The sequence below is a fragment of the Solea solea genome, chromosome 7 (assembly GCF_958295425.1).
Source record: "Solea solea chromosome 7, fSolSol10.1, whole genome shotgun sequence".
NCBI lineage: Eukaryota > Metazoa > Chordata > Actinopteri > Pleuronectiformes > Soleidae > Solea > Solea solea.
The window spans coordinates 13,449,822-13,462,507 of record NC_081140.1 but is presented as its reverse complement, the minus strand read 5'-3'; the positions used below and the strand labels follow the sequence as shown (position 1 = coordinate 13,462,507).

The following is a 12,686-nucleotide window of genomic DNA, read 5'->3' as shown; positions in this document are numbered from 1 at the left end:
AGTCTGCTGAAAAAATAAAATAAAAGGGCAAAATTCTGTATTTGATGTGCTGCAAATAAATCAGAATATTTCAATGTATGGCATGTTATATTCAAATGTTTGACAAATAATATCACAAAGAGTATTTTACTCTTTGTGATATTATTTGTCAAACATCTGTGTCACTATCTGTCTTGAGTGTGGGAAAGTATAATATAGGATAGTATAGTATAGCATATATTGAATATAATGTAATGTAATGTTATGTAATGTAATGTAATGTAATGTAATATGATGCGAGTGAGTGAGTGGATGGCTGTTTCTATATGTTGGCCCTGCAATGGCTGACAATAATGGATAATAATTAAACACATGAAAATCAATCAATCAATCAATCAATCAATCAATCAATCATATAGGAATGAATGGGAGCTTATAAAATTGGCTGTCCTAACACTTGTTTGCTTAGGGTACTCAGACTGGACATGAAGCAAAGTTTAGTGGTGCCATAACTAATTCCTTGGACACACACATATTTACCAATGAATACACACAACACAAACACACACACACACAGGCCTACCTGTGTTCACGTGATCATCAGAACTAGTGTCCACTGTAGTGTAATGTTCCAACTTTGCATTGAGCTCCAGCTCCAGCTGCTGCAGATTTTGCTCTTTTAGGGCTCGCTCCACATCTTCAGTAAACTGGATTTGTTCAGCCAGACATAGAATCTACACCAAAAATCAGAAAGGTTTAGAAAAGTTCCGAAAAGTTAGGAGGATGTGTTATTTCACAGGCTGGGTCATACAGTCTGAGTTGAACAGATATTGCATACTGGAACACAAACGCGTGTGTACCTGTGATGGGTAGCGTAACGGGTCCACACTCCCTTTCTTCCCTGCTGACATACATTCATAGAGCAGCTGCTTCAGAGTCTCCTTCATTTCCACAGATAGCTCCTTTAGCCATAACTGGGAAGAAGAAGTTTTGCTTTAAACACACTAAATGAACAAACTACTATACTATACTATTAATGAAAAGCTTTTTACAAAATCTGTTTTACCTCCACATGGCTGGAGATGAATATGCAGTTCCTGAGTGACACTGTCTCTCCCTCCAAAGAACACATGGCAATAATATTCTGGCACTGCTCATCAAACTCAACACTATGGATGCCTACACAGAGAGAACATACAAAGATTACCTTCCCTGATATAAATACATTTAAATAAGAAAAGGGAAGGTGCCAGACCTATGAAGGAAAAAATAGAAGAGAATTACATCATAAACATAACATAAACTAAAACAAAACAAGTGTCTGACCTGCAAATAGTTTCTTGAGGTGTGACTGAATGACCGTTGGGTTGGTTGCCTGTCCAAGAATCTCTAACAGATCATCATCTCCAATGAAATAAAACCTTGGGAAAGCAGAACGCTTCTCCTGCAAGAACCGCACAAAAGCTGTGATGCTTACAACGTGTGATGCATGCACAAATGTCCATAGACACAAAAATGCACATGCGTACCTCCAGGAACTCATTGAGTGACTTTTGGCAGCGCTGAAGCTGATCTAGTATGGTGACCAGAGAGTTTCTGATGCCAGCCCTTGAGCTCAGAGAAACAACTCTGTTGTCTCTCTGAATGTCTGACATTATGGACCTGTTAACATGTAAGAAAAATGTCAAGACCATGTTTTGATACTGATACTGTACAGTCCGGGCACGAACCAGCATCAGTGGTTGATGAGAACATTCACTTATTGCTATTAATGAAATTCTCTATAATGTGCTGTGCATCAAATAGAATATAGAAATTGTTAGTGCTCCCCATGCATGCATGGGTTTTCTAGGGTTTTACTCCCATGGTCCAAAAACAGGCAGAGGTTTATTGGACACTCTAAATTGACTACAGGTGTAAATGTGCGAGTGAATGGCTATTCATAACTGTGTGTTGGCCCTGAGATGGGCTGGCAAGTCCATGGCAGCAGGCAATGAATGAATGAATATCTCATATGTCTTACTCATTTTAGAAAATCTACAGTAAACCTGCAAATCAAAAAAAACAAAAAAAACCTGTCTCTCTCTCAAGTTAAAAAACACATAAAAATGACCTGAAGTCTTCATCAACCCGTTTGAAGCGAGCCTCCTCCCGTGGCAATGCCCCTCTTCCAAAAATAGGCTCCAGATAAACCCAACGCCTCTGGATGGCATTCAGACTCAGCAGGTACTCATCTAAGTCTGACAGACGAACCTCCCACAGGCTGACCTGGATATACATGCAGAGCTGATTGTCAATCTTGTGAATCACAAACAATGCAAACAACTGAATGATCCAACAAAAAAATTGTCTCTTTACATAAGAGGGATTTTAGGAAAATTATTTTTTTTCCTCATGAATAAAAATGAAAACTTTGGAAGATTCCGATATAGATTCAAGCCTTTTAACTGACCTTGTCTTGAAAGCTGTGATAGTAGGGAGAGTCTTTCAGAGACTGCAGCAGACAGCGGTTATCTCCCACCTGGATGAGCATAGAATGATGATAAGGCCAATGTCTGCAAGTTCTTAAGATTTCAATTAATGTGCCAGGAGATGTGTCTGCATTTTGTGAAAGACATTTTATGTTCATTCCAAGTCAATCTACAAATCAGTCAATAGAAGTTAACCTGCGTGAAATTACCATTAATAACTGTAATGAAGTAAGTTTGGGCCATGTAAACAGTGACAACAACAGCTGATGGATAATGAAGGAAACTGCAGAGTTAGAAACAAACTTATATGCATTTGTGTATGTGTGCATGATCAAATAAGTAAAAATCGTCTGCATCGGTGTGGTCCACTCATTCATATATGAAAACTAATATACTGTATACAAGGATTATGCACTGACTAGGCAGTCAGTTAAAATTCAGCAATATGAGAAAAACAGCATGTCACGTTAACTCATTCTCTTATTCTAAATAATTACCTGGTGACTAAGCAGTGTCAGGTGCCAAAAGTAAATATTTAATAACTGTAAAAAGCTCTTCAGCTCTAAATCCTGATTTAAATTTCAGAGAGAGTAAAGTGACAATAAAAAGTAAGCAAGCCCTTTGGAATTACCTGCATTGATGTTTAAATCTATTTAATGATGCAAGTTGTTTGTTTTTGGTATGTGATGAAATCATCAATTTCTCACAAAAAATATATAATTTATCAAGAATTTCTCTAAATGGAAAAAACCCGGGATAGGTCAAAAAGTAGTTGGTTGGACAAACTATCTGCATATATAGTGGATGTGAAAAGGTGATACCTCAGTCACTCACAATTTTCCATTTCTTGAGGGTTTTTTCATTAAAATTATGAAAATATTCAGCCCTCACATTTCAAAGGCTGTTTAACTGTGCCATAACATCTTTTCATGCATTAAAATGGTAAATTAGCCTTTCTCTTTCACTTTTCACTGGACATTACAGCAATCTTTATGGGACATTTTTCCAGTTTCCTCATCATATTACAAGCAACTTAGTCAAATGAGCTAGAACAAATATCAAGTACTCACATCTTATGTTACACTGTCCAAGTACATAATGTATACTATTTCCATAAAGGAGTCGGAGCCTAGATTTTTCTGAAACATTGTGTGAATGTGAATTAGTAAGTTGACAGAAATACTATAAAACAAGGTTGGGTGTAACAAGCAAAAAATCAGTCTTACAAAACAGGGTAAATACTGAGCAATCAGTAGAAATACAGTATAGAGCCACGGAAATGCTGAAAAACAACGCTCTTTTAGGTCGGATGTCATGTGTTTGTACATGTGTATTATTGTCAAACTGAAGTGTTGACCAACATCTTTACAGATGAAAAAATGTATGAGCACATATGTACCTGGTTGACTATATCCTTCCAGTCCTTAATGAGTGTTAGAGAGTGACCACTGCTGTTTGTGTACTCAGTCAGACTGAAGGTAGCTGCAGCTCCCCACAAATCCAGTTCCCTCAATGCTTCTCTGATCGTCACTTCTGCCTGGGCACGGCTGTTCAGGTCCTAAATGGATACACACACAGATACACTTTATTCAGCAAAGTAAATGGAGTTCATTCCAATCTTAATATACGTTTTTATTTCAAACCTTTCGGATCAAGATGCAAATTGAAACAAGAGAGTTGGCCAAACACTAAAACACAAGTATGATGTATGTGAATATACCCTTGAATCTATATGAACAAAGGTTTTAAGCTGGGCGTGCAATGTGCATATAAAAGCCTTTCCAATATCAATATACAGAACATACTGTTTTCCCGGTTTCCAACCTGCTGCTGCCCCCTGGTGTCCTATGATGTCTAGCGCAATATTTATGGTCTAAAAACAGAAGAGTTCCGACAGTATTTTTTTATATAATGTATATATTCATACTCAGGCCATATTTAAAAGTACAAACCTTGAGCTCCATGGCCTTTTCTATAATGGTTTTTGCCACACTGAGGAGGTCATTAAAAGTGAGTCTCTCCAGAGTTGTTCCTCGTGGAAGACCCAGCAAACGAAACATATCCAGCCAATGGTCCTGGGACAGGTGCTCTCCACGTACATACTTTAGCACTGGAACCATGTCCTAGACATGAGAATGGAAAGATCAGTTGTTGAAAAATACCCAAAGAGTGGTTATGGTTACTTTTTACAACAAAGACAATAATCACTTTCGCATCTTACTAAATTGATGCCATTTCCCTTTTCCTTCAAATGTGCTAAATGTTGCTACCTTGTATTTGTCCACTTCAGCTTGCAGTTTAACAGACATAGCAGAAGGCTGCTCTAGCTTCTGCAGCCTGTCCTGCCATGTAAAGAGAAATTCCTCAAACACATAGGTCTTACTCCTATTAAAAAACAACACAAAAAAACATATATATTAACACAGGGCATATAAGTACATACAGTAATGGCTAAAAAAGTAACAACTATGCAAAGTACCTCGAGTAAACATTTACCTGAATGTGATCCAGTCCTCCTGGGCCTTGTCTGTAAAGCCCTGCTGCCACTCCTCATATAGACCCCACATCTGGCTGTACTCCTCCATATCTCTTTTTGTCTCTTCTGCCAGAGATAAATCTGGTGCCTCCAGGTCAAAATAGCCACAGTCCTCACTGAGAGGAGAGGAGAGGAGAGGAGAGGAGAGGAGAGGAGAGGAGAGGAGAGGGTGATATCTTTGTAGTATTTCTTGTCATTTTGGGTAAGATGTGTTAATGGAAATGGAAATGAACCCTAACCCTAATTGAAATGCATAAGTAATTAAATCAAAAAGACACTAATATAGTTCACATCTTAGTAAGGCTTGGACTTGTAATAGCTGATTACATAAAATGTAATGTAAAAATCCCATCTCAACAGAAAAAAGATTTATACCTTTTATCTAACTGGAGCATTTTGTGGAAGGATGAAGGCATTAATCATCCTTACAAGATGTCCTGACATTTCCAATCCTGGGATATCATATCATAAAAAAATGACAAGCGCATGGGCGACACAAAAACATCACGCCTCTGACCACAGCTATCGCTGGTGCTGAAGCATAGAAAGAACTATACATTTAGCATTTTAACAACTTACAGCAGTTTATTGCGGACAAGCTCGAGTTCCTGGAACTCTTGCTGTTTATCCCTGATGGTTTGGAGACATGCGAGAAGGGCAGCATGATCACCCGCCTCGAGCACTTCATCTTTGGGCTTCAGCTGGTCCCAGCGAGCCTTAAACCGCTGCAGATCTGCCTTGTATGTGTCGATACGTCCAGCAGCATTACTCCGCATCACATCCACCTGATGGAGAAACAGGGTAAGAGAGAGTAAGTGGCACAAGAACACAGCCCATGACAGAAAGTAAGGGCAAATAGAGGAAACTTAACACAAACTTAGGGAGACCATTTTTTATAAGCCAAGATCCAAAATTTGCATTTATGTTACCTGCTCTTTGATCATGAGCTGGTGACTCTCCATGACAAGCTCCAGTTTGTCCCACTTGGCTCTGAGAGAGGACAGTGAGTCTAGGCTTGATCCTGCTACTGCTCGCAGCAAGCGGTTCTTCTCCTCAACACACTGGAACTGAGGTAAGATCTAGAGACATGAAGTGCATACAGTGTATATACAGTAGTGACTTTCATTATCAGATAATCAAAACATTTGGCCCATCAGGCAAAAAATGAGTTCATCAAAAATATAACATGACACACAGTATAACTGTATATAAACTTAAATATATCCGTGCATGCTGTGATACTGACAGTAGCTGCATTACAATTAACCTAATATGAGAAAACTAACCAGTTTTGCTTACCATTAAGAATAAATTGAAACTTGCTTGCAGTCAACTCAAGCATGATACCTACTATATTGTTGTGTTTGACAAACCTCCATTTTGCTGGCCAGTATTTGTCTGTATTTGCCACTGGCTGCACCAATCTCCTCCATGTTCTCTGGTCGCATGGACAAGACCCCCATTGACTCTGACACAAAAGTGTCTATGGCCTGTGTGTGGCCTGAGAGCAATGACAATGGCAACACACACACGCACACCCACACACAAGAGCAACGACATGTCATTAGTTTGAAAGAACGGAAAACAAAATTGAAACAGCTAAGAAGAGACAAAGCAATTGGAATATGGAAAGTTTGTGGTTACTTCACTAAGTCAGCTGTCAACAGAATAATACTGAAAGTAAAAAGATGTTTATACCTTGTATGGACTTCCTTAGTGATAAGAGCAGCACGTCAAACAGTCTCTGGATCAGATCGTCAATGGCAGCTTTCACTGGTTCACAGTTGACTGTGATACAGTCTACCTTCTCCTGACTGACAGAGGAGGAAGAAGAAGAGGTTTGTGGCTGTGATTCAAATGTCCGGCTATTTGTCAGTTAACATACAGTAGGGCCTTTCAATTCACTGCCTTACCCAGTTCTCAATGTGAAACGTCAATAACTTAAATATTATAGGATAAATGAAGGCCAGTGCCAAATGACCTCAACTAAATCTGGTTGATTGCAGATAACTAAAGACAGGGTCTCTTTTCTTGGGCTAAAACTTTTTGTATCAAGACTAAGAGACATCAGTGACCTGAAGTCAGCTGCAAAAAAGGATAAACAGGGAGGTGAATAGAGTAATAAACACAAGGACATATCATTGGTGCTATGAATTATTACAAAAAATGTCTAATGCTGTTGTATTGTCACAAATGTGACAAGGCTTCATTAATTTCACTTTTTAATAAAGAGATCTGCCTTTAGGTGTCAGAATATCTGATAGGGATCGTGTTGGTTTCATCTTTCTGTGTATATATCACACTGGATTTAATATGAATATGGAGTCAGTGTAAAGTAGGTATTACTTGATGTCCCTGTTTCTATTAAGTAGATATTACTTCATTATATTTAATTGTGTGTGATACTGTATATGTACCTGGGCAGACGTTCTGACTCTTTACCCCGGGCTTTCAGGGCCTTGAAATTTCTCTCCCAGTCCTGTACGGAGTGCAAATGGTTCTCCACCAACTTCTCTAAATCCACCTGTCCTGGAACCACCCACTCCTAAAACACACACACAGAATTACAGTGAGATTGTGTGCAGCCAAAGGTGACAAAAGCCACATCTAAGCTAGACATACATTAGATGACTAAATGAAAAGAGAACAAAAAAGGGGAGATAAAAGAGAAGTTTGGTGTTGGCCAAGGGCCTACCCCTACTGTTTAGACATGCACGACTGCGGAACAAAAAGGGAAAATATACTATGCACAGTGTTGTATTACGGTAGACTGAAGGGGAGACCACAGGCAATGAAAACAAGAGAGCTTCAGTATGTAAATAGGGAAGCATTACTAATTCAAGCTACAATCTTTCAGAGAAAACATCATAGCAATGTCTCACTGCAACACTCCATTGAACACTTGGTTAGAAAAGGTTCATCTCTCTATATCAAGCTGAAATACAGCATCACAGTAGAGACCAAAAGGTTATAGAAGATACTTAGCTTCCTAGATGCTGGCGCAAATTATTAATGACTTCATATTATGTAACTCATTGCAGGCTGAATCCATGGAAAAAAAAACTTTTTCTTAACATTATACACAAGCTATTTACAAGATGGTAGTGATCACACAGAGTTCTCATTTTATGCAAAAATCATTAATTCAGGCACCTTAAATTTGTGTTGTATAGCCTGCAAGCGAGTAAAGAGGTCCTCAGCCTTTCTGAAGATGGTCAGGAACCCAGTGGCATTTCTGTCAATCATGACGCTGAAGATAAGCTCCTCCCCTTGGGCACTGACCCCTTTGAACTGGTTTGGGATTGAGATGAACCGCTTCATCTCCCTGAAGTAGCGTGCTCGGATTTCCTCAAATGGAGGACGGAACTGCAATCGGCCTTGCCTTTTCACAGGAAGGGGGGAGAAAAATGAAAGGCACATTTTATCCTTTATTTCACGCAAATCGAGTTTGAAGAAGAGAATGAGAAAGGCAGACAGGCAAAGAAAAATGGTCACAAGAGGCAGAGAAGAAAAGACAAAAAGAAGTGAGTGCTAGGAGTGCAAGATGAGGAGAAAATACTGTACAGTATGTTTGGGAGGAAGAGTAAGAGGAAATGTCCAAGGATGAAATCAGAGCATCGTGCAAGACAGAAATGTGGACGACAGAAGGTGTCTACTGACCTGAAAGTGAGGTCTATGTGTATTTCAGGCAGGTTCATGTTCAGAGCTTCCAGGCCCATCTGGTACTGATGTTCAAGAGCCTTGTAAAGCTGATGGTTCCAGTGTTGACGCCATGCCTGCATGTCATCAGACCTGAAGCCCTACACACATACATTCATCAGCTTTTAAAGAAGACAATTCGATGGTTACATGGTGTACAGGTTGCATATGTGGGCTTTAAAGGGTAACTAAACCATCTAATTAATTTGACACCTGTCAATCATTGACAATGTGGTAAAGAGAGACAAAGCAACAACACCAACTTCTATGGACTAAGAAAGCCATTGATTTTGAATGCAGTAGCTGGTGTTTGACTAGAGAAGCAGTAGATGAAGAATTTTTATCACATGTACAATTGCAGTACTTTAAGATTTGCACCTGGACCAGAAAATAACATGACAAGATAACCTAATATATACTGGTTTTCAAAAGTGGTTTAGGGATTTAGTTACACTTTAATTAGTGTGATGACCCATAACCACTGAGCTTCTTGGAGACTTTCTTTTTCCTGTTTCTGAGTGGAAACATGATTTACTTACCTGAGCCTCCAGAGTGGCAAAGCCCATACGGAGGTCCTGAAGGCCATCCTTCCACCGCTGCTGGTGTTTGAGTAGGTCCACATTCATCAGTGACACCACCTGAGAAACACAGAGCACACAGAGGTCTGCACATAAACAACAGGAGGTCTTTCATCTCAAAATATGTTTCCAAAAGTAGTGCTTACGAAATGTGGAGCAAATTAAAGCTAACTGTCTCTGTATTCAGTGATAAAGCAAAAAAAAAAAAAAAGCTGATTAAAAAATGACCTTGTCATTAAAGTCGGTGTGCCATTTGCGTAGCTTTCTATTCTCTGAGGAAAGTTTCTCAGCAGCAGACTGCAGCTTGGAAATGTATACTTCCAACTCTTTGGGGTTGTTCCACGTGATCTGCAGTTTACCCCCCGTTTCCTTTGACTGTGAGCGAGGATTCTGAAAACGAAAAGTAGAAACGTTTTCTCTGAAAAATACCACTTACTATTATTATTGTAGTTCGAAATTACAACAGTAAATGTGAGTCATACCTTGATGACCTGTTCAAAGGCCAAGGCAAGACCAAGCATCATAGGTCTCTGAGAAGGAATCATTTGCTGGTCAATGGTATTGTAGAAGTGAGCCACCTATAACACAGTAACATTGTGTTACAATATTAGCCTGAGAGAACCTTTACTAGAATTAAATAGTTAGGGGAATAAATATTGATTTATTTGTATCTTGACCTGTTTTAGGACAATGGCCTGTCGGTAGAATTTATCTGCAGTATTAGCAGCCTGTTGTATCTTGGCTGGGATGGGGAAGCCCAGAGCAGAGAGCTGCCTGACCTCCCGGAGCAGACTGACCAGTTTGTCTGAGTACAGGATCTTTAATCTGCCATCCACATGGTCCAGGTCCATGACACGATTACTGGCCTGGAGACTGTACATGGGGAGACATTAGCTGAAGACTGAAAATACCAACCACCAGCACCATTTATGATGTACAGTAAATATGTCGTTAATATATGTTATATAGAGTAGGTGATGATGAACATGGAAAAGAAAACTAGAGGAGAAAGTTGTAGAAATACATACATATATGCAAAGAGTGGGAGAGAGCATACATTCTGTTCACCAGAATGAAAAAGTTTGAACCCCTCAAATGAAAAGGATTAATTAGCATGGCCCCGACCTTTCCTTGTAATTCCTGTTAGTCACTTCCAGGTAATAATTTTTAGTGTCCAATGTTTCCAACCTGATTCCTGACTTTGGGTCAGCCAGTCCAGAGAGTATATCTCTTGACCAATCTTCAAACTGTTCCTGCTCATAGGTTCTCAGAAGTTCCAGTAGGTCCTCACAGAAATGCAGAAACCCTTTGAACCCAGACAAGTCTGAAAGCAGAGCCTTAGCTATGCAGACAGAGTCTTCCACCTAATCAGAGGAAGAATCACATTCACAAGACACACTTTTGTGAGATGAAGAGCATTCATTAATCTGTCAAACCATTAAATTCATGCAAATTCAGGCACCCATACTGTAAACACTCAATGACCTTGTGTATCAGCTGTCGGACCCACACGATCTTATTGACCACCTCTGGAAGATTCTTGCCAATAAGAGGCCCAGACTTTTCTCCAGGGCCTCCATGGCAACGGGTCTCAAAGTCAGTCTTCAGTCCTAAAAAATATAAATATGAGCAGAGAAGCAGAGAAGCTTGGGAATGAGCAATAATTGTGTCAAAATGGACTTTATCACTGAATTAACTGCATAATTGTTTTCCTTTTTGTTTGGGTTAGGATTGCATACATCATTTGGCAGACAATCATTTACTCGTCTTTTACTATGAGTGAGCACCTAGAGTGGTAAAGCCTTTCTAAGACAGTACATACATTCTACCACGAGGACCTTTTACTTCCCCAATTACATTAAAGCATTTCTGAAAAAGTGAGTGTTGGGGTAATTTGAAGTCTGACACTGTTGGCTCTCCTCGGGCAAACTAAGTGCACCAGTGTCTGAAAATAAATCAAAAAAATACTTGTTTTACAACTCAAGTATTGTTGAAGGTGTCAATATCACATCACCCACAGCGGCACCTCTATGCCACCATTTCAACTCTATCACGAACAGTCTGCTGTGGACGACAACATCGTTCCATAAACTACATGTGTGTTCATATGCTGCATTTACTTCTAATCATTTTGCTTCCCTGTCTGAAAAGCCCACCCAGTAACCCACTGTCACATTACTGCCAAGACAGAACTGTGTACCCTTGTTGTAATCAAGTAGTCTGGCCAGTAGGGTCTCTCTCTCTGACTGAAGCTCTTTACTGATGGTGGAACGTCTGATCAACTCCTTGTGCTTTTGAAACACCTGCAACAGCTTTATCAGCAGCAAACACACACAACAAGGCACATGTGGTAAGTTGACTTATCAACACACAATATTTCAAACCTTCGAGTTAAAGCATTGTGTTTTATTACCTGTTGTGGATTGTCCTGCACATCGGCAATGTAGCTCTTTAGTTTGGCAGCTATTTCTTGCTCTGACGGAGCCATTAGGTGCTCAAACTGAGCAACTGCTGCTCTCCAAAGAGGCTACAAAACAGGGATGCGCCTCGTAAGTAAAATATGTGCAGGTGTCGGGATGTAAAGTCTGCTTACATCACTATCATCAAATACTAATTTATGAGAGGAGCTTACAAACATCAACTGAGGAAGAGAAAAACCCACATTACACCTATATTATCATAACAAAGTCACAGGAGCATGACGACAGTCACACTAACGCACGCAAAATTCCCTGCAGTTTACCTCAGTGTAAGGGTTGTAATGTAGAGGGTTGAGTCCAGAGAAAGGTTCAAAAACACGATCTGACGTCAGAGCTTGCTGCTTCCCTCCTGGTAGCAAATGCAGGAGTTTCTCATGAACCATACGCAGAGTCAGCACCTGATAAACAAAAACATGGGAGCATATAGCTATGTTTCATTCATGTGTCTGGTTTTCAAAATTATTTTTGTAAGTATTGCCATTCTACTCTGATCCTGTGAATACTGGTCACAAAAGATTGTTAACTGTTTTACTGTTAATATGGCCATCAGTGTGGTAAGTGACCCACTTATGTGTGAAATCATTACTGGCAAATGGTGACAGGAGAAAATGATCACTGACATGCATGAAAGCTACAGTACTGGCTCAGATAGTTTATCAGTGACTTTAAATTAAGATGTAAAATAAAGGAAGGAGAAAAGGTCCATTAAAATGATAATTATATATTCCATCCACTCAATATGAAATACAATTATACAGTAAATTTATAAAACAAATATATGCACTTTAGAACCACATCTTACCTCATCCAGTCTCTTTGCAAGACAATGGAGGCTCTGTGGGCAGTGCTTGTTTCCCTTCCAGGCATGAGGTGCATGTCTCTTCCACACCTGAAAAAAAACATCACATTTTCAACATTTATCTTAATAAAACTTGAAGATGGG

The 12,686-nt window shown here is 39.5% G+C and overlaps 1 protein-coding gene across 2 annotated transcripts in view; it reads right to left on the bottom strand.

Annotated features, from left to right (window-relative positions):
* Positions 1-12,686, bottom strand: part of dync2h1 (dynein cytoplasmic 2 heavy chain 1) — a 90,390-nt gene that overhangs the window by 73,732 nt on the left and 3,972 nt on the right. For both annotated transcript variants that reach the window (XM_058633739.1, XM_058633740.1), the window contains exons 8-35: positions 12,546-12,632; positions 12,007-12,141; positions 11,677-11,790; positions 11,464-11,575; positions 10,749-10,873; positions 10,452-10,627; positions 9,941-10,136; positions 9,746-9,841; positions 9,492-9,653; positions 9,225-9,323; positions 8,647-8,786; positions 8,140-8,368; positions 7,404-7,531; positions 6,685-6,800; positions 6,360-6,487; positions 5,916-6,065; positions 5,566-5,771; positions 4,947-5,102; positions 4,721-4,835; positions 4,403-4,573; positions 3,850-4,008; positions 2,432-2,500; positions 2,093-2,247; positions 1,509-1,641; positions 1,306-1,423; positions 1,046-1,158; positions 840-953; positions 563-713 (exon numbers count right to left, since the gene is read on the bottom strand). In XM_058633739.1, coding sequence (XP_058489722.1) covers positions 563-713; positions 840-953; positions 1,046-1,158; positions 1,306-1,423; positions 1,509-1,641; positions 2,093-2,247; positions 2,432-2,500; positions 3,850-4,008; positions 4,403-4,573; positions 4,721-4,835; positions 4,947-5,102; positions 5,566-5,771; positions 5,916-6,065; positions 6,360-6,487; positions 6,685-6,800; positions 7,404-7,531; positions 8,140-8,368; positions 8,647-8,786; positions 9,225-9,323; positions 9,492-9,653; positions 9,746-9,841; positions 9,941-10,136; positions 10,452-10,627; positions 10,749-10,873; positions 11,464-11,575; positions 11,677-11,790; positions 12,007-12,141; positions 12,546-12,632 — 3,853 coding nt within the window. The remainder of the gene's footprint in view (positions 1-562; positions 714-839; positions 954-1,045; positions 1,159-1,305; positions 1,424-1,508; positions 1,642-2,092; positions 2,248-2,431; positions 2,501-3,849; positions 4,009-4,402; positions 4,574-4,720; positions 4,836-4,946; positions 5,103-5,565; positions 5,772-5,915; positions 6,066-6,359; positions 6,488-6,684; positions 6,801-7,403; positions 7,532-8,139; positions 8,369-8,646; positions 8,787-9,224; positions 9,324-9,491; positions 9,654-9,745; positions 9,842-9,940; positions 10,137-10,451; positions 10,628-10,748; positions 10,874-11,463; positions 11,576-11,676; positions 11,791-12,006; positions 12,142-12,545; positions 12,633-12,686) is intronic.